The sequence below is a fragment of the Anser cygnoides genome, chromosome 1, assembly GCF_040182565.1.
Source record: "Anser cygnoides isolate HZ-2024a breed goose chromosome 1, Taihu_goose_T2T_genome, whole genome shotgun sequence".
NCBI lineage: Eukaryota > Metazoa > Chordata > Aves > Anseriformes > Anatidae > Anser > Anser cygnoides.
Window position 1 is genome coordinate 75,121,735 of NC_089873.1, and position 21,145 is coordinate 75,142,879.

At 40.9% G+C, this 21,145-nt stretch overlaps 1 protein-coding gene and 1 long non-coding RNA gene across 36 annotated transcripts in view; one reads left to right on the top strand and one right to left on the bottom strand.

Moving 5' to 3' along the window:
* The window catches only part of SHISAL1 (shisa like 1), an 82,620-nt gene that overhangs the window by 55,487 nt on the left and 5,988 nt on the right, over nt 1–21,145 (top strand). For 26 of the 34 annotated variants that reach the window (XR_007160077.2, XR_007160078.2, XM_067000288.1 and 23 more), the window contains one exon: nt 11,589–11,755. The exons of 4 other annotated variants lie outside the window; for them this stretch is intronic. Coding sequence is in view for 27 of the 30 variants with exons in the window: in XM_067000288.1 (XP_066856389.1) it covers nt 11,589–11,736 (148 nt within the window). In the remaining 3 variants the exon portion in view is untranslated. Of the gene's footprint in view, nt 1–3,217; nt 3,979–5,230; nt 8,787–11,588; nt 11,756–15,674; nt 16,811–21,145 lie in introns of those variants that run through there. 4 more of the 34 variants (XR_007160080.2, XM_048054562.2, XM_048054563.2 and 1 more) reach the window with 4 other exon arrangements.
* LOC136791217 (uncharacterized) lies at nt 5,210–12,570 on the bottom strand. 2 transcript variants are annotated; one of them, XR_010832708.1, is made up of 6 exons: nt 12,182–12,570; nt 10,303–10,451; nt 10,006–10,101; nt 9,765–9,886; nt 6,245–6,378; nt 5,210–5,326 (listed from the first exon to the last, which is right to left on the bottom strand). It is a non-coding gene; the product is annotated as an uncharacterized lncRNA (long non-coding RNA). The 2 variants fall into 2 exon arrangements; XR_010832709.1 differs by lacking the exons at nt 9,765–9,886; nt 10,006–10,101.

Consider the following 21,145-nt stretch of genomic DNA (forward strand, 5'->3'; position numbering starts at 1 on the left):
CCATACATGTAGTGGTTGTTTGGGAGGAGAGACATCTTCATAACAAGAGCCTCCCCTCTCCTTCCCCTTCCCCAGCTTTTATTGCTGTGTGGCACCACATGGTATGGCATATCCCTTTGGTTGGTTTAGGTGAGCTGCCCTGGTGATGTCCCCTCCTCGCCCCTTGCCCATCCCCAGCCTGCTGGCTTTGGGGGCTGGAGGGACTCTTGGTGCTGTGGTGCACAGCACAGCAATAGACAAAACACTGGTGCAATATCAGGGCTGTTTGTGGTTTGATACCAGTGCTGTTCTAGCTACAGGTGCAGAGCACTGCATTCCTATATGGGCTGCTGTGGGGGAAATTAACTCCATCCTAGCCAGACCCAGCACAGGTGTCTCACAAACACGGTAGGCAGGGCATTAGCATATGGAAGAAGCTTTTGAGTAAAGAGGTCTTTCAGAAAAATAGACTTGTGTACTACAGCAAGTGGTAAGACAGTAGGGAGTAAGAGTAGTTTCCCTGGCTATTTATTTCTCCATTAGATAATCTGCAGGTTATACACATGGAAAATATGGTAATTTTGCAATATATATATAAATTAAGTTTAGCTTCCATTTAGAGTCTGTTTCTGCTGCAGTCTATATTTGATGAACAACCTTAGTACTGTCTTCTCAAAATTTAATCATGCTGTTAGTGAAGAAGTGCAATGGAGTTAAAGGATTTATCATTTCCACCACTGTCTTCAAGATTGCTCAATTATTCACATCTTTTTGTTTTCCATTTTATACTTGAATTTCCATTATTGCAGATGATGACACCAGCCCCTTGAACTGCTTTGGTAACAGCAAGATTCCAGTTATAAAATCAACTTCTCAGTTTGTGTTCACATTTTTGAAGTGTCTTAAACTTATCCCTGCTTTTCCAGTCACAGAGAAAATGAGTGTTTTTCTTCAGCACCTCACAAACACATTTACATATATATGGGTGGTGTCATGCCATAAGAGCAGCTCCAGTTTGCAGATGGGCTTTCTTTCAACTCAAAAAACAGGAAAATAGAAAAAAGATTTTTTAATCCTGTGAGATATGCATATATCCCAGGGCACAAAAACTTGAATACTGTTTAAAACATTTTGCAAAAAAGTTCACAAGTTTTCATGACAACAAAAGTTGTCAAAGTTATTAGCTTCCTGTACTACATTTATCATAATAGAGTTAGAAAAAAAACATTCTAGAAGATGGTACATTGTGATAATGGGGAAGTGATTCTTGTATATCAGGAATCAAAGCAGCACTCCCTATTGCAGTCTCCTATTGCAGAGGACTGAAAGTGTAAGAAAGCATCCCAAGAACAATGTCAGGATTAACCTATGATTTGTAAAGTAGTTTGGGAACTTCCTGGATTAAAAAGTTGATGTAAGTGCTAAATATTTCATCATTTTCTTGTTCTAGTTTAAATGCTGTGGCAGCTAGCAAATGTGACGCCCATCTACAAGAAGGGCCGGAAGGTAGAACCGGGAAACTATAGACCTGTTAGTTTGACCTAAGTGCCAGGGAAGCTCATGGAGCAGATTATCTTGAGTGTCATCACGCGGCACTTGCAGGGCAAGCAGGTGATAAGGCCCAGTCAGCATGGGTTTATGAAAGGCAGGTCCTGCTTGATGAATCTGGTCTCCTTCTATGACAAAGTGACATGCTTAGTGGATGAGGGAAAGGCTGTGGATGTGGTCTACCTTGACTTCAGTAAGGCTTTGGACAACGTTTCCCACAGCATTCTCCTCAAGAAACTGGCTCATGGCTTGGACTGGTGTACGCTTCATTGGGTTAAAAACTGGCTGGGTAGCTGAGGCCAAAGAGTTGTGGTTAATGGAGTTAAATCCAGTTGGAGGCCGGTCACCAGTGGAGTCCCCCAGGGCTCAGTACTAGGGCCAGTTCTCTTTAATATCTTTATCGATGATCTGGATGAGGGGATCGAGTGCACCCTCAGTAAGTTTGCAGATGACACCAAGTTAGGTGTGTGTGTCGATCTGCTCGAGCGTAGGAAGGCTCTGCAGGAGGATCTGGATAGGCTGGACCGATGGGCTGAGGCCAACTGTATGAAGCTCAACAAGGCCAAGTGCCAGGTCCTGCACCTGGGGCACAACAACCCCAAGCAGAGCTACAGGATAGGAGATGAGTGGCTGGAAAGCTGCCTGGCAGAGAAGGACCTGGGAGTATTGGTTGATAGTCAGCTGAATATGAGCCAGCAGTGTGCTCAGGTGGCCAAGAAGGCCAACAGCATCCTGGCTTGTATAAGAAACAGTGTGGCCAGCAGGGCTAGGGAAGTGATTGTCCCCCTGTACTCGGCTCTGGTGAGGCCACACCTCGAGTACTGTGTTCAGTTTTGGGCCCCTCACTACAGGAAGGACATCGAGGTGCTCAAGCGAGTCCAGAGAAGGGCAACGAAGCTGGTGAGGGGTCTGGAGAACAAGTCTTATGAGGAGCGGCTGAGGGAGCTGGGATTGTTCAGCCTGGAGAAGAGGAGGCTCAGGGGCGACCTTATCGCTCTCTATAGGTACCTTAAAGGAGGCTGTAGCAAGGTGGGGGGTTTGTATTTTCTCCCATGTGCCTGGTGACAGGACGAGGGGGAATGGGCTAAAGTTGCGCCAGGGGAGGTTTAGGTTGGATATTAGGAAGAACTTCTTTACTGAAAGGGTTGTTAGGCATTGGAATGCCCAGGGAAGTGGTTGAGTCACCATCCCTGGAGGTCTTTAAAAGACATTTAGATGTAGAGCTTAGTGATATGGTTTAGTGGTTTAGTGGAGGACTTGTTAGTGTTAGGTCAGGGGTTGGACTAGGTGATCTTGGAGGTCTCTTCCAACCTAGATGATTCTGTGATTCTGTGAATTGGCTAGGAAACCAATGACTGAAACAGAGATGTCAGAGCAAACAATCAAGCAAGTCATAGTATATAGTGTTTAGAACCATCCCCAAGATGTTTAAACATCTTGTCTTAGCAGACCACTTTGTTATTTACTTGAGACAAAGAGGGCCATGAACAGTCATAATATTATTATTTCTAAAGAAGTCTGGAATACATTATACATGCTTCTGGCTGAGCTGCAGAGGGCTCGCAGTGTTGTGTAAGGACAGAAAGGAAAACCATTAATCTCAGAAACATCGACCCTGATTTAGAATAACGTTGCTTCATCATGTAGTGTATGGATTTTGTGGCCCAACTGATGTTGATTTCTTCTTTAGCATGGAAACCATCTGAGGGCTGTACAAAGGCCTGTGTGGTCTGAGTCCGGGTCCTGGTGGATGTACCTTCCGCAGTCCAAACACCATCACAGACTCAGAAAAGAGGCCTGCAAGTGACTGAGCTTAAACCGCTGTGGTTTGCCTCATGGTGCTCCGTCTGGGCCATCACTGAGGTGCATGAGCCAGGCCCTTCCACGCTTACTGGTCCGTGTAAGAACCTGCAGTCCAATTAGCCTGGGCAGGCTTTAACAGCTGGACATCAAACAGCAACAAGCAGCAAGGAATTCCTGCTGCTCAACAAAGCATGAGCCGGGGAGCAGTAAAATGGAATATTCTAAGTTGAGGAATCAAAATCCAGACCACTGAAAAAAATTGTTCTCACTACCACAGGAATATTGTTAGTTAATAATGGCTAAAAAAAGGTCAAGCTAGCAAGGAAGACTGCATTAAGAGGAAGTTTGAGGAGGGGGAGCCTGGCAGAGCTTTCCAGACATACCATGGCTGCACTGTGTTCTAGCTGTGGGAGCAGAACTGTTGATCATCTCTCTACCTTGTTCTGCTGATCCTAAACCTCACACCCATCACAGAGGCATATCAAAGGGCATACAGTCTTCAACGCTATCTTTTGCCTCTGTCATCCCTGCCTGTCTGCACAACACAACACAGAGGCAATGTCTGCACTGAGTATGTTAAGCTACAGGAGTCACAGTTTCAGAAATCTGCTGCTTGTCCAGGATCAGGAAAGCTACCAGCCCAGCAGGGTGAGCCTGTGCTTTTTTTCTTTATGCAGTTGGAATGGGCTAGACAAAGGCAAGTCTATTTTACTTCTCCTTATTAGATTTTGCAGTCTGCTTTTGCTGTGAATTCCTCTGAGTCTTTCAGACACCAAATAGAATCGTTTGTAGCACACCACTACTCCATGCCTCTTCAAGTGACTATCTAATCACTTAAAAAGAGGGGGATAAAAACAAACTCTGCCAGTATGTTTAAAGGCTAGCAAGTAGCTAAGCATGTCCACAGTAGCTGTGCAAAAAAAAAAAATAATAATAATAATTTTTAAAAAACCCACAGATGTGGAATAAAGACTGTGCTGGTGGGTAAACGTCTATGTGAAATAATTCCGTTTGATAATATATCTTGAAACAGAATACGTGTTATCACTGGAGCTAAATACCCACATTTGATAGGTGCTGTGCTTCAGCAATTTCAAAGAGCTGCACAATCATGCCAGTGTCACCTAGCTTGGGACACTGGCTCTGAAGTGGGTCAGCTGTGCGGTGTGACCATGGCCACCATCCAGAAAAAGCACTCTGCAGCAGTGTGGCAGGGGGATTCTGTGAAGAGACTGCTCTTGATAGAAAATATTTACAGGAACAGAGTGAACAAAATCTGCCCCATTCAAGGCACTGTTTTTATTTACATCCCCTAGCTAGACTGTTGAACTACACTCAAGACTAAGTATGGCAAACCAAAGCACTATAGTTTGTTTTATGAGAGCTTTTATGAGAAAACTACTTAAGAGTTAACATCCTGGAGTATCTATCTAGTAAGAAACATTAAGGGTATCAGACAACATCTACAATTACACGTGCACTTACATTCCCTTCAAAAGACATTAATTTAGAATAACAGATATTGTTAAATAATTTTCTTCTCAATATTCTTGCCTGTTTGCTAGGACCCGCATAGCTGTAAAAACATAAGAAGCTTAAAAACTAAAACAAAACTAGGGAAATCACTTTCTGCTCCTGGAAGAGCCAGATCATGAAACTGGTTTTGCATTGCGTATCCCTTCTCTTGCCTGGACTCCTATGTGATGTCAGGGCAGGAGACCAGCAAAATGGGTGGGAGACTTGGAAGCAAGCACCTCAAATTCCTTAATGCTCCAATTCTTGTTTACTTGCCACCACGCTATAATTATGCAACTAAATGGAAAGGTTTTATTTTGAATTTCATAGTTTTTATTTAAACAATTCAAGATACATAAATGAGTGCTTTTTTTGTTGTTTTTAGAAATTCACTACTGACATGAAGACAATATGCAAGGCTTCTGACCACTTCAGTCTGAATCCCAGCAATCCTTCTATATGTTGATAGACACTGCTTCTTCTGTTGATACATAAATAATACATACGGTTCATTTCATGCCTATTCTCTTTTTGCTTTTGTTCTGTAAGTTATAGACCCAATAATGCAACATTTATTTCTTCACGTTTGTATAAACTGCAGATTCATTGGATATGAGATGATCGATATTCCCTATGTAGTTACTTCTCAGCCTATCCATCAATCTGGGACCGTCATATTCATCAACTTTATGAAAGTCTTCCCTTTAAATTGACTGTACAGTTAAAGGGATTTAACTATCTTAAATATGGTAATGAATTGTCAGAAAACAGCAATTAGTAGAAAAGTGAGTAGTTAAATGGATATCTGAAAGTTATTGATAAATGAACTCTGCATGCTGAGAAATGAAAGCTAGTCAAAATACTGGAAACCAATTCTGAACAACTTCCATATTTAAATTTTCTCGTATATTTTGAGTAGATTTTCTTGCAGCCAGATCCTTAGCTTATCTAGATAATAACAAATCAAGAGTGTAACACTGCTGAAGTAGCAGATAGCAGCATGCAATTCATGTGAAATCAGAAGAAATCAATTAAGACTGCAATTTTACTGTATAATGTAACAACACTATAGTGTCATACACAGGAATGAGTGTGACATCACAAGTTTTATCAACAAAACCCATAATTTCTCTTGCAGCAAACACCACTTAATTTTAAAGACAGTTAGAGCTATTTGGATAGTTCTTTCTCCTACCCCTTACCTTCACCTTGGAGTCAGATGCTCAACAGCACATACACTTTTCATACATTTTATATATGCACTGAGAAATAAAATGACTAGGTTGTTCTGAAGCTCCTCACATAGATTCTGAAGCATCACAGAGAAACTTTAAAGCATCCCCAAGCGCTTTTCAAATAAGCTGAGTGCAACTGCTGAGCTTCAAGGAAAAGTACTCACATATAATATATTCATGCAGCAGTCTGTCCATTTCTCTTAATAGCACTTTAAAGGTGTCCAGGCTGGGTGATTTGAACTTCATATCTGCATTTAAAAATCCAAGTCAGCTGCTCACAGTCACCCTTGATTTAGATCTGTAAATACAAATGTAGCTGCAAATAAGCTTAGCTGCATCTGACATATTGTTAAGAGCAGCTGTATCTGGCAAACGCAAGAATGAGAGAGTTGCTCCCATACTTTGTATTGAATTATGCAGCCTCAGCCGAGTTAAACTTTAACTGGCAGGGACCAAAAATTATTACTACTAAAATGCAATTAATTGCTTTTAGTTTTCTAGAATCTAAATAAGGCAGATGGACAAGGAAGTGAGACGGATAATCAATAGCTTCAGCCAATGACTTTGCAGGTGGCAGAAGAGATGAAAGGGAAAGTGGCAAGGAGCTGGCGATACTGATCCAAACAGGCAAGCCCTCCTGCATTCATGGAAAGTTGCAGCAGGATTTCTGAGTAGGAAATTTAGCATAACTTACCAGATTCCAGAACTGAAAGAAAATATATCTTGAAAAATTAAAGAAGGGGGAAAAAAAGGAAATGATGGACAGAATATTGTCCATCTTAAATAGGCTACACCCCAGAAAACTACTAAAAACCTGCAAAATGACTATCTATGTACACTGTGTGTTTTTAACAGAAGTGAGAATGAAGAAGAAGAAAGCAAAAATCCAGTGGAAATAAGAGCCTATGAATTAAAATCCCATTGCTGTCAATGTCTGGGAAAGTCAACTCCAGCATGTATTTTGGTTATGAAGAAACAGATAACTTACCTCCTAACTCAAGGAGGAACAAGCAGGTAGTACAGCTGAAGGTCATGTACAGACCAGTTCATTATTCTCAGTTACTACTCAACAACAGCTGTATGTAATAATTCTGTTATAGGGTTGCAGAAGATCTGCTCAAGTATGCTAACACTTCTGCATGAAATAATGGCACACTGTAGAATTCCAAACAATAATCATAAAAAGCTGATGTGATGATGCTGAATCTGTGACCTTAAATGGTAACAGTGTCAGACAATTATTTGCAGTGACAGCAGAGGTCACGGATCTCCCACATCATTACTTTAATTGTTACTGTTCCCCGATTAGATCATGATGCAAGCAATTAGGCATTTCATCAGAAAAGTGATAAAGCATGTTTGTATGACCTTGGTTTTATAATGATCTTTCACTGCACAGTTCAAGAAAAGGCCAGAAATTAGACACAGTCAGTTTGTTCATCATTAGGAAAGTATCAGATAAATGGTTGTTTAAGTCTCAAAAGCAAAATAGATCAAAAAGCATGGAAATTTGGGGAACATTAGAGTTGTTTTACTGTCCATTAGGTCAGGAGAGAACACATGCCAGTCAGGAAACCATTTTCAAGAACTGAAAATGTTTTGGAGAAGTTATGTGACCAACATTGTCGTAAATACATGTACACAGGTATCTATAACCATAATTGTAAAGAAAATCTATTCACTGAAAAAAAAAATGCCTCTGAAAAAACTTTGAAGTCCACTGTAAAATGTTTCTTGGAAATCACAAATGCTAGGGAGGTGAACCCAAGTTTAAGACATTAAACAGCAGGAAGATGACAAATGCAGCTCAAACAATTAAAAATGCCACTAATGGCAATGTCCAATGGCAGGTGATGACATGATCCCAAAACAGAACAAGTAGGCAAGCCTGAGAGATAGTACTTTAAACATCAGAGAAGACAGGATAGTCAGCACAATTACGTAGCCTACACAGAGCAGCATCACAGGAATAATTGGTGGAAAGTGGGCACACATCTTAAACTACAGGAACCTATGTAAAAAGTAGCTATGTGGAAAATAAATAGACCAGTTCACTTGACGTCCCGGTAGGGTAATCTGTTTCCTGTTGTTTGTGCGTACTGGTAACCTTTACTTAGGCTCCAAAGAGCCTGAAGGATGGAATAGTGGTGGAGACATGGCCATTTACAGCAAACATTAAAAGCAGCGATGGAAAGGTGTTTGCTCAGAGGTTCGTACAATCGCTTTGCAGAACAGTGATTGATGGGCTTAAATCTAAAACGGTGTAAGGTCTGCCTGCAATTTTTCTGAAGGATGGGTGCTCTAGTACATAGCTGAGTAGTTTATGCACAACGGAGTCTTCATAGTTAAGGGAACTTTGTCTGTGTTAATAGTGGCGAATCATACCACTGAGGTGGATTTGCATTAGAGCAATTCTTTGCAGTCATTAAAGTGATGCTGTTCTGAGAGCTGAAACACAGTGAACAGCCCGCCTCCTTCCTGTTGAAAATCATTACTATCAAGTAGCAGCATGTGGAAAAGTAGTTGCAGTGAGTTTCATCAAAAATTACAGTAAATTAATTAAAGTCATTAAGTATATTCTAGGTTGATTAGTGATACAGATTTTAATCAGTCATGCAGACAAGGGCGGCAAGTTATTTGCCATTGCATTCCCAACTTCTCAGCTCTTGGATGTGATACATCATTGGGAGCTGCTGAGCACAGTACCTTTTATCAGTCTTATGCTAGCAGGTCATCTCAGTCACAGTTCCACCTAAAATATTCTAAAGAAATTCTGATTGGAAAGCAGCCAGAATTCACCCTTTCTGATCACCAAAAAACTCTCAAACAGTGGCTGAAGTTAATAACTGATACCATCTAAAAAAATGCTTGCTTAATTTATTTTCTTTTAGACATTTTAAAGAAAATTATGTGAGGGGCTGGGGGTTGACTTTTTCTTTTTTACTGGTCAGTGAAGCCTCTCAACGCTCAGAGTAAGAACGGCGTTCCAGCTAAAAAGAGCCCCACTGTTTGCTTGCACTACTAAAAGAAGATAAAAATGTGGATGATTTTTTGTAAATGTGTTAAAAATACAAACAAATTGTGATGCTATTGAAACCAAAAAAAAATTTGTTTCATCAGTTGCCAGCTGTCGCTCAGGTTGACTCTTCTATTTTCCTTGGAAATACATAAAGTAAAAGGAACTCAGAGTGAAAGTGCCTGAAGCAGTCCAACAATTATTCCAAATACTTAACTCGAGTATATCCACAAGATGATGTTAGCTGAAATGGGGCAGGTTTTGGAGGGGTTACAGACAAGTAAAGTAACAGAAGAAGGGCTTGCTCAGCATTAGGGTAGTGACAAAAGTAATCCACATCTTCCCATTTAAGTCCCGATCTTCCAGTGTTTGTTGCATGGGAAATCTCTGCCTCATTTTCTTAGTTCCTATATTCCATTTAGATTAGTGCAAACGTGGTCTGGAAAGCTTTAGAAAACAAAAATAATGGAAAACTAAGGAACTGGCTAGCATTTATCCTATCTTTCTTAAAGTCAGTTCTCATGACCACTGGCTATAGCTAGAGTTACATTCTGCTCCTATATGTTAGAGAAGTAAATGAATACTTGATAGTCTGAGATGTATTTATCCTCACAGTGCTTTTGTGCGTTCTGTTATTTCAGTTTGAGAGATGAGGCAGAAAAGCTTACCTGTTGCAGAGGGCCCTGCTGGAAGTATTTGACAAGAGCAAGAAACTGCTGGGCCAGCCCCCTCCCCACAGGCTGCAGTTTCCAGGGGATCAGACCTCCTTGAAAATTGGGAGGCAGTAAGCCTGGGATAGTGGAGGTGAACAGAAGGCTGTAGATTAGGGCTCCAACAGTCTGAGTGCAATGTGCTCTACACACAAACATAAGTGAACGCTGATTTTTCCATTTGGGTTTTGTTCCTCACCTGACATAATGTGAGGAAATGACATGGCAGCACACTGAGTAGGTTTGCTTGTGCAGTGCAGTACATGATCGAGTGCTTTGGCGAGGTTCTAAGAGACTGCCAGAGAGGAGACAAAGGGGTCATTAAAGGATTTACAAACTGCTACCACTCCATGCAGTTTCTACCTGTCACTCCCTTAGTTCCATAAAGACTTGCAAATGTGTTACAAAGATTAGCCATATGACAAACTATAACAAGGCTCTTAAAGACAGAGCATACTGCTCTCTGCTTTGGTATCTGAAATTTAGAACACCTTACCTGGGCAGCAGCGCTCCTGCCTCACAGCTCCGAGGTCACATATTTTGTATTACGTAGTATAAACAGGGGAGATAAGGTCCACGGTAAAAGCACATCACCTGCCTGACTGTTCAGTTGTAGGCACTGCTGGTAGAGTGTCCTGGAACCATCTAAGATAACGGAATACATTAGGCAACTACACACCATGTATTTCCTACACTGTGTGATAGCTAAGCAAGCTAATTATATTATTGAGTATATAAAGATGGAGATGCTAGTTAGAAGAGATGCTAATTAGTGAGCTGTTATCTCACTAGCAGTGGTGATAATGCTGGAGGGAAACATCACCTTCACTAGTGCCTGTAGCAGAAAACACTGGCAGATGCAAAGGCATTCAGAAAAGAGCTGCAGAGCTTATTTGACTTCTGGAAAGTCTGATAAACTGTGAGAAGTTTAAGAAGCTCAAGGCTAGAAGAACATTAAAAAGCAATTTGATCCCAGTCTGTAAATTCTCTGTGAGGAGATTTTAGATAATGGAGGACTGTAGCAAACAAAGAAATAAAAAAAAATCCAAAACCTGGTACATCGATTTATACAAATCTAGACGGGCGATAAAGAGTAGGGTTAACCTCTGTCAATTTAGCCATCTGAAATTCAGGCATGTACTCCAAGCTAGTTATTTAGACATCCTCACTAACACACTGAGAGAAGCGTTTCCAGAGGGCTATTCAAACCACCTCTGTTAGGATGGATTGAATCCCTTGGATTCCTCGCTCTCTTGGTTTTGTTGTTGGTCAGTATGTTGAAGGTGACCTTATACACATCACTGACATTGAACCAGCTGAAGTTTGTGTGTGTGTGTGTGTTCATTGTACTGAAGTGTAAGTTTTTTTTCAAGGTTGGTCATAGTCCAAGGAAATGTCTTGAGATGCACCAGAATACTCTTTATGTGTCATTGTAGAACTAGGCACGATGGCTTGTGGAATATAAGCAAGAACCACAGGCTGGGAATGTAGGTCTGCAGAGGAGGCCAAGCAGAGGACCCTAAGCAGAACTGTTCTTTGAAATCTGGGTTAGCTGGGGAATATGTGAAGCTGGGTTCCCAAAAGACTCGCACCAATATCAGTTTTTCTATCATGGCATTGCATTCTCATCAGACTTAGAGAGTAGTCAGAAAACAGGGGGCCACAGCTGCACATCAGAATCACACTGCTTTTTCCAATGGTTGCCTCCACCATTTGGGAACACGGGGGACAAACGTGTCCTTCCTTCTCTCCACCTCTTCCAATAAATACTTGATTATGCAGCTGCTGCATAATAGCTGCTGATGCCAGTGGGACTACGTGGTGGTTGCATTATCAGACCAAAGAATGGAAATCTCTGGGCAAATTCTCATCTCAGCATCACCTGCGAAATCCTCATCTCTACTGTTCTGTGGGCACAGAAGGCCGATGATCATAGGAGGGCTGAGAAGGTGAGGATTATTTTTGTGTGTAGCTGGCTTACAATTTTTTATTTACAAGTGTTGTAAGATTGTAGTGGACACAAGAACATTGACACCGCATCAGGATTCTCTGTTGCAGTGCGTGCATGTGATACTTGTAGTTGAATTATTCATTGTGAATTATTACTTTCTTTCCACCTCTCATCTAATATTAAAGTGCACAACTGAAAACCACAGTTATCATCGGGCAACTGCAAAACGCATAAATATCTGTCATGAAAAAATGAGCATGCATTGGATCCGCAATACAAACATGCGCATCCACAAACGAATAAATAATGGAACTAACATAAAAAAAACATGGAACTAACAGAGAATAACCACCAGCTGGCCTTCATAATTGCTCAAAACAAAAATCTCCAAGATTCATAAATTATCATTCAAACCAAGCCATACCAAGTAGGATACCTCCTCCAGATGATGCCAAGGATGCACTGTTTTTCTTTCTCCGCACTCAAGAAATGCTCCTCAGCAGGGCTCACACACTGCCACCAATCCATGCACAAGGTGCCTGTTGCAGCTAAAGGAAGCTTTGCAGCCCAGCGTCTAGATGCAGCCCTGGGACAATACAAAAATAATAAACCAGTCACAGTTCTAGCACTGGAGCCAAAGCATGTTTCTTTGTGAAGCTGGCAATACATCTCAGGTAACCAGAAAAGAGTTGTTGTTTTCTTCCCTCCTTCACTCTGCTAAAATTAGCCAGGCTCCTTGGCTTCTTCTCTTTCCACACCTCCACTTCTCCCATGGCTTTTTATGTGGGAGGAGACATTCTGCACAAAATTCTCTTTCTAACGTTCCTTCCAGCATGTGGTACTGTTCTGGTGTGGGCCTTGCAGGTGTTACACCTCTGCTCCTAACTACAAATGAAGTTAAAAATTATTTATTGCTTGGGTCGTTATGTGTAGAGAAATATATACTAGAACTGCAACAGGAAGCCAAACACATAACCATGTTAACTGCAACAGCTTTGCTTTTATTTTTTTTTAATTGTTGCCACAATTGTTCCATTAATGTTAAAAAGCTGTTCTGTGTTCTTGTTTTGAAGTGTCTTCAGACATTTATTAAAAAAAATAGTTTTAGGTTTCATACTGCTGGAAAAGCCACACAAATGGCTGAAGAAAAGAAAAATCTTACAGAAAAAGAACAGTTACAGGCAACATGATGACACGATGTTTCATCCTACATGGAAATCCATCTCTCAACACAGAAATTACTACGTATTTTTTCTTGAGCTCTGAATCAGAAGGCTAGCCTTCTTAGTACTGAAAAGTAAAAGCAGAAAACAAGGCTTTTTGGTAAAAGAAATAACTATTTCAAGAAATACAGTTTTTTCCATACGCCATTAATAAGCCTTTTCTTTCCAGAAATGAAAGAATTTCCTGCATGATGCTGAGGGAATTAAAAAATCTGATTTAATTGAGAGTAGATATAAGACCCTGGGTTAAACCACAGGTTTGGGGATTGAAATTCAAGTGCTGAAATAGACTTTTCCCCCCTAAATTGACCGTTCTGCGGCTGGAGCAAGTTCAGCCTCTGGCAAGGCTACAGGAAGTAGCATAGGCACATTGTTTCAACTCTCCTGGAGGAAGAAGCAGCTATTCTAGAAGGCCTTTAATGCAGAGGAGAGAAAAAAAAAATGGAAAGAGAGAAAGGGGAGGAATTAATAAGGAGAAAAAAGTGCAGGGGCTGGGCAGGCTGAGCCTGGACCCTTCTGCAGCATCAGGAATGATGGTGGGTGACCCAGCTGAGATCCAGTTCAAGCCAGGCATTCATCTGATCTGCTTTGGAAACCAACTTTGGTGCCATCTTTCCAGTGGAATACAGAAAAAAAATCTCCTTCTTCTAAAGTAATTCCTCAGAATATTCAGTCTTTTCAGTCTTATTGACCTCTCTGGGACCTGAAAGAAGTCAGCACCTTGCAGCTCTGCAAATGGTACCAGCCCATTCAGATGTAATGTTTGGATAGCTGCCTTCACGCCTTCAGCAGACTTCAACTGTTCCATTTCCAGGAATGTATGTGGTGTTATCCTCTGTTGGTCTTCAGGACATGCTAGGCAGCAATTTTAAAAGGAGATATTTGGCTGATGCCAAGGTGGCAAAGAGCACTGAGGCAAAAAGAGCTGTAATATAAGGAGCAGGCTATTCACCTGACGAAGGTTAGCTCACTTTGGTTTAGCTCAGTCCATCTTTCTTGAATTTTACAAAGAAACTAAGCTACAATTTCTATCCTGTCTGTGTACAGTTATGTGTAGAATCTGGTGGAGTATATACAGAAACTGAGGGCCCAACAAATATGAATTATAAATAATAGGTAAAAATGTAACGTGATACACAGCTGTATATACAAATACATGCATGCACTTGCACCCCTATGCGCATACCTACACACTTCCACATGGCCACGTTTTTCCTTCACATGGTATGTTTTCTGCACAGCTCAATTAACTTCAAGTTGAAAACCATACACTTTGTCCTGTATTTTAAAGCCAGCATTTGGCCTCAGCTCTAAGTGGCAAAGACCAATTACAACACTTAGTATTGACCATCCACCTGAGTAAAGATACACTGAGTATAGCCTTGATAAATGTCTTTTTAAATTTTGTCCTTCACTTATAAATAAATTATTGGCCACTGTGTGGCCAAAGACTTACAGAGGAGAAGAAGAAAAAAAAGTTACTATACTTAATAAAATAACACACTCCATAACTGCTCATCTTTCTGAATCAAACACTAATGTCATAAGCAAGTTTGTTTTGTTTTTTTCTTCTGTGAGCTTTTTAAAGTATCCATCGTATTGTTCTGGGGTACGTTAAGAGGTTGTACAAACAGAGAATGGCTGTGTAGTAGCAAGCAACATCATATATCACACAGCAAGTTTTACTGTCTGCTTTTTCAACCTGGCTTTGCATTTACAGCAAGTAGTATCTTATAAAAAATGTGGATCTGTTAAATTCAAATTGTCAGCCAGCAAGGAAGGAGCCTTTTCCTCATATCATGTACTTCAGTTTTACATAGAAGGGCATGCTCTTGTAAAGACTCTTGTACTTTTCGGTGTGCTCTCTTGGATTTTATTGTACTTTTCAGTGTGCTCTCTTGGATTTTAGATGTGTGGTTGACACTGCTATGTAAGAGCTCAGCAAATGTGAAAAATACTTGAATATCTTAGGTATGTCAGAGTCCCTTTGTGGAAACAGATCTTGAAAGCCTGTAACATCAGCTTCTGGGAAACTGGGATGAGCTGAAATTGGAGACATTCAGATAATCAGTCCTTACCACTGATGTAGAAATATTCAAAGGTTCACAGATTTTTTATTTGTAAAGGTTTGACAGCAATATCAAGAGCATTGACTGCAAAACCACACACACACACACACACACACACACACAAAAAAGCATGTTGAGCCCAGCTCCAAAGAGTGCCCATCTATTGCCCCATCCACAGGAGCAGGCAGGACTGCAGCATGACTGTCACCAGGCTGCTGCAGTCACAAGCCTCAGGGCTGCACCTGAACCACTAGAAGTTCAAGAGGGAGGGGGAAAAATGTTTGGGGCTGCACATGCACATCTGGTGTAAGAAGCTGCTTTTCTTTACCAGATGTAGCTATATGTGAGGAAATACCCACATGGCCTGGTTTTTCCATCAAAATCTTTTAGTATGTTGTAGGTCTTAAACACATGCATCAGAACTGCTCGTGAATAAACCTGAGGCAAAAACGTTTCTAACCAGAACATGGAGACTACAGAACAGCTTCCACTTAGTAATACTGGATTGTAAATAGCACAGTTGGGTATATTTACTTAGAAAATTCTATAATTGCCTGTAAGAGCAAGAGATTGAACATGATGGTAACAGAAATCCACCCTGGCATTATAAATTTTTATAATTCAGTTTTCAGCAGAGTGGGTCTTCTGATGCCCTAGGTTAGACATCCTACTTCTGGATACCTGCACCTGAACTAATCACCCAGCAACTTGTTGTAGAGCTGGTGGGGACAAAGGGAATCTCCACAGCACCACTTGCCCAACTTGATGCCCATCACAGGAGGAAAACCACTCTGCAGAGGCGCCTGTTGATTTCCAGTGACAATAAAGAGGCCCAAGGTGACTCCCTCAAAATGAAGGCATCTAGCCATTTTCTGAAGCAGCATGCCTGCCCCAGAGCTCAAAGAAGCAGGAAAAAAAATAATAAAAAAAAAAGGACGAAGAAGCCTGAGTTCATCATATGATATCCCTACTGAGTTTATCATCAGAATTCCTAGAAGTCTCGAAAAAAATTTTAAAGTAGTTCAAACTATATATAATAAAACCAGTTTTTCTTGTAAACCATGCAGATTAATTGGCTTTCAAGTGTATCAGTAATTTAATGGCTGCCACACAATAGCCTGCAGGAAAATTTGGCAGCAATCAGCCAGATGAATTTCAACCTCAATTCATGCAGCTGATTCGGACACTGTGGGGAAGACTTGAGTGTTTCATGGATGTCTAGCAAATCAGGAAGTCCAGCCTACTTTCAGTTTTACTTATAGTTGGCTAGCCACTCTTTTAAGATGCTTTGGGAGTCCCAGGAGTTTTGACTATTTATTTTAAATAACCTTAACAGAAAGAATAAAACATTTCAAGTCATTAAAAAATCAGCCTGGTATGCTTCAGTGAGGGAAGATGCATACAGCTTTTGAGTGATCATGTTTCAATTTATGTCCTCAAACCTTCATCTGTTTCTCTGTTCAACACATAAATCAGAAGTTAGAATGTTCCGTATTTCCTTTAAAAATACTCAACATTTCTCTTAAGAGAACTGGATGGTTTCAGTCTCCAGAACTGTGTTCAGGAGTATCTACCATTTCAGGAGCTATCAAATGAAAAACATTGCTACTAATTGAAAAATACTTGCCTTTAGAAGCGTAGGATTACTTCAGAGCCATTACTCAGAATTAGTTATTTATGTTAGCCACCCTATTGATTTCAGTACACTGTGCTTTGTGAGAATTGTAAAATATGGCCTTCAGTAAAATATAGAGAAAATTGTATCCTGTGTGGTTTCATTCTTCTCCCATCCAACCCAGCTGATGGGACAAAAGATGTATTTAATTTGTACAATTACGGATATTGCAGAACCTCTGCAGGAAACTTGTCTCTTCTCCTTTAGTTTTGGTGTGTTAGCCAGGCACCATGTTAATAACAGAAGCAAAGCCAGCTGCTGTTCCAGCACCCGCCATGCTGGGGAAGGCGGCAGGGGAGGCAGGTCCCTGCCCCTGCAGCTCCAGCTGCGCCCCAAAAGCCTCGTCTCCGTCCCAAGCAGATCCTGAGCTCCCAAGCAGATCCTGAGCTCCACGTACTAAGGATACCAAGGAAGCAGCCAGGTTGTCTGCAGCCCCGCTCCTCCCCTGACCCCGAGGCCTTTCCTCCGTGGGGCAGGAGCACAGCCAAGGCCTGGCCAGCAGGGTTGGCCATCCACCAGCAGCTCCTTCTCCCATGCAAGGGCCCAAGCCCCGGGAGCACATCTTCCCTAAAGCGCCTTTAAAGGCAAGGAGCAGCTCTCAGCAGTGATGTGAAAAGCAGTTTATTTTGTAGCCCCCAGTCTTTAAAGGACTTGCACACTCTCAATCTAGACTAAAACAGGCACGATTCTTAACATGTGGAAAGAGCAATTTATAGTCCAGGTTTACCAACACTCATAACCTAAATTATTAAAATTTCTTTTTCTTTTTTTTTCATTTTTGCACTTTCATAACTCATGCACTTGAACTTTTTTGAGTAACCCTTTCTCAAGTATTGTAAATGGTCATTGCTACTCTTGAATGTATTGTTACAATGCTCCAATCTCTAAGACAGCTGACACAGCATTCACTTTTACAACATATTAAGCCTATACATGAGAATTACCTTACGTAATACAGACAGGCAATTCTGCCCTGAAAGCGCGTAGCTAACTTGTATGTAAAATAAGGATATTTAAAACCAACTAGCAAGTACATCCTAAACATTCCTCCTGCTTGATCAGTTTAATTTATGAAAATAACTGTTAAGTGATTATCTTATTTAATGTTTCCCATAGCTACAGATAATGAAAAACTCCAAGCTCTAACACTTTCCTGACTAGAAACTGAGAATTTTCTGTAGCTATATTTAAATATATATATATATATATACATACATAAAGTACCATCAATTCAGCTCAATGTACTTTCTCTTCCCAGTAATCAGCAAAAAAGTCTTGAATTTTAAGCCACTGTCTCTTAGGAAATATTCTGCACAAATATAATAAAATTTAAAAAAATATAATTTTTCATGAGACCATCATCCCCAGGATATAAAAGCATACTGTTCTTAAATACTCTAAATAATCCACTACTAGTGAATTTATGTTATATACGAAAAGAAATCTTATTACCAGTCTCCTTGATTTGAGTTTTTACATACTGATATTCTACAGTTCCTTTGTACTAATCCTCCTTATTTTATCTGTGGAGTCTCTGAAAACATCATCATTATTTCTTAAAGCCTTCCTGTGACAACACTGTGGCACTTGAAAATCAGATTGACCCAATGGCTAGATCTGCTTTTAAAAGGTAGATACTCTACCACCACCACCTTCTCCCCACAGGAGAATATCACAGGCACATATATGCTTTCCACACAACATCAAATTCTGCTTCTTTATGTGTTGTCGCTCACTTCTTTTGCACATTAGAGGAGATTCAGTTCTGATTGCAGGTGCTGAGTACCTTTCAGTGTCTGTGTCCATCTGCTTTTCCAGCTGTTTCCTCTTGTCTGTACAGGGACTGGTGTGTACCCTCACATTCACACACAAGATTGTGCAAAACCAGCATTTCCCATGCCAGTTGTGGCTGAGTGGCGCCTAGTGCTCGGGGTAGTGCTTCAACAGATTTCAGCCGACACCTCATCAACTCGCTGCTCTAACATCTCAACCAAACTTCTTCCCTGCAATTCAATTTCAGAGCATAGGGTTGTGCTGGGTAAATTTCTGAAATCAGGTGGGACAAGGTCATAGGGAGTACCAGACTGGGAAAAAACTCCAGTGTCCAGGGTCAACAGAAGAATATGCACCTTGAGCAAAAGTGGTGGACAGCCTCAATGCTCAGTCCAGTGACTGGTTCAGAAGAGGGACTTGTGGGGGCAAAGGAACCTCAGAGCTGCTGCTGGTGAAGGATTCCTGCCATCTCTATTATCAGGTCATGAAACAGTTTAGCCAATTATTGATCTATCCATTTATTATCATGGAATATATTTTAGGGATGAATGGCTTCAACTGAGGGTGAAAATTTTGCCTTTTCCTTGACTATTTCCATGCTAGCTCCAGATCAAAGTCACCAAAATGGATTCCAGCACAGGGAAAAGATGGCTATCAGTGATTTGCTTAGGTGTGCATAGTTTGCACTTTCATATTACAGCATGAAGTTATCAAAATGTGTAAAATGAGAATTTGTGTGTGCATTTTAAGCTGATGCACAGCAGTGTTTTTCTTCACACCAGCACTTTCATTTAAATACTGTTCAGTGCTGATTATCATATTGCATTGTATTAATTGAAAAGTATTTCATAAAGATTGTTAGGTTAGCAGCTCAGTCTTTCAGAAATTGGCACAAAATGAAGGTTTGCTGCTGTATCTCAGGTCACCATCCCTTTTGCCTCTACACTTTGGTGATGGAAACACCCCATTCAGGAGAAACTCAAGGTACTTCCTCAGATTTAAAGTCAATTTCCTTTGCACCTTATTCCCAAACATATTATTTGCCCTCCCCACATGTAGATTTATTGCTAATTATTGGCAAATAAATGATTCCTTGACATGGATAGATATTTTTCTAGCTGAGGTTTGAAAGATTATTCCTTGCACTCTCAATTCTTTGTCACCAATATCTTCCAAAAAAAAATGCACCTAAACTGTCACTTACTTCCATTCTTCTACCTTTTCCACTTACACAGACCATTATCTCTGCTGAATTTTTAAAATAAATTACATGTTGTGGTCTCAAAAAGTGTGATTTGCACTCAAAATGACCTGGGAGGTAAGTAAAGAGAGATGGTATGAAAGCAGTCATATAGGAAATAAAGTTGCAGCTTGTAGTAGTACTCTGACCCAAAACACAAGGAGAAGAAATCTTCCTTTCCTACCTCTGGATGAAAAAAAAAAAAAAGTGTACTTTTAAATTGTCCTTGCCAAACAATTCCAGTTTGGACCTCTGTGAAGAGGATTCTGAAAAATAAGCTAAGCAACAGGAGAAGAATTGGGCATAACTGGCTGCAGGACATGTACAGGAGCAGTCGAGAGTAAAGTGCTACACAATACGGTGGCAGAGTCCCTCAAGTAGAAGAAGACACTGACCATAAATGAGCTCTCCGCAGGGACTCTTTTTACCATCTCCTGCATCAGACACTGGACAATTCAGGGCTGAGAAATAAGCCCAGCATCATGCCCCATGATGGAAGTAAGCACAGGCCTATTTTCCCACCTACCTGCTTTCCAGGTGGAAGGGAGGAGAAGAGATTGTCAGAGGTGACATGCAGCCCCATTTCCAGTAAGTGGTAGGTATGGCCTATTCCACCTGCACTCTTGAGTTAGTCCCATTCATGCCGTCTGTCTGACTTGTTCCTCATCAAGTACTCCACTGTATTGATGGTAGAGCACTGCAGCATGAGCAAATAAATACATTGCTGCAAGAACAATCCAAAGGAAACTGTTTTGTTTTGTTTTGTTTTTTGTTTCTTTTCCACCAGCGAAGAAACATTATGAGCAGACAGCCTCTTTCATATGATCGTGATTCATGAGCTACTGTGATTTCCTGACCACTTTGATGCTACGCCTCAGAACCGTGGCACACAAGCTGGAGTTCACATTTCTCCATTGGTGCTTAATTCAGAGCATGTAATAACATTTCTAGTTGCCATTCACACATGCATTGAGTAACCAATGGGCCACCAGCTTAATACATTTGGTAGCTGCCCACAAATAGGACCACCCCCCCAAAATACTCCTGCAGAATATGAGCAAAATTCAGTATATCCATTAGTCCCATGCCTGCCCTGGGCATAAGACCCTTGGTGTTTCTTAACAACTGATACAAATGTCTCAGACATTTCTGACTACCTAGCAAAGGGGTCTCTCAGTTGGCCCCATTTATGTGTCCCCCCACCTGCCAAGAGCACACCTATCAGAGCAGAAGCTCCTGGGTTTGTTCTTCACATACCCTGATATTTCTGCCTCCTTTTCTTAGGTCTGCAGCTAAGGAATAAGATTAAATCTGATCAATCTGACATTCACTACACATTCATTCAGTTTGATCCCTAACACCTTCCTGAGGTATTTGCTTTCAAACACATTTAGACATTTCTCTCCAC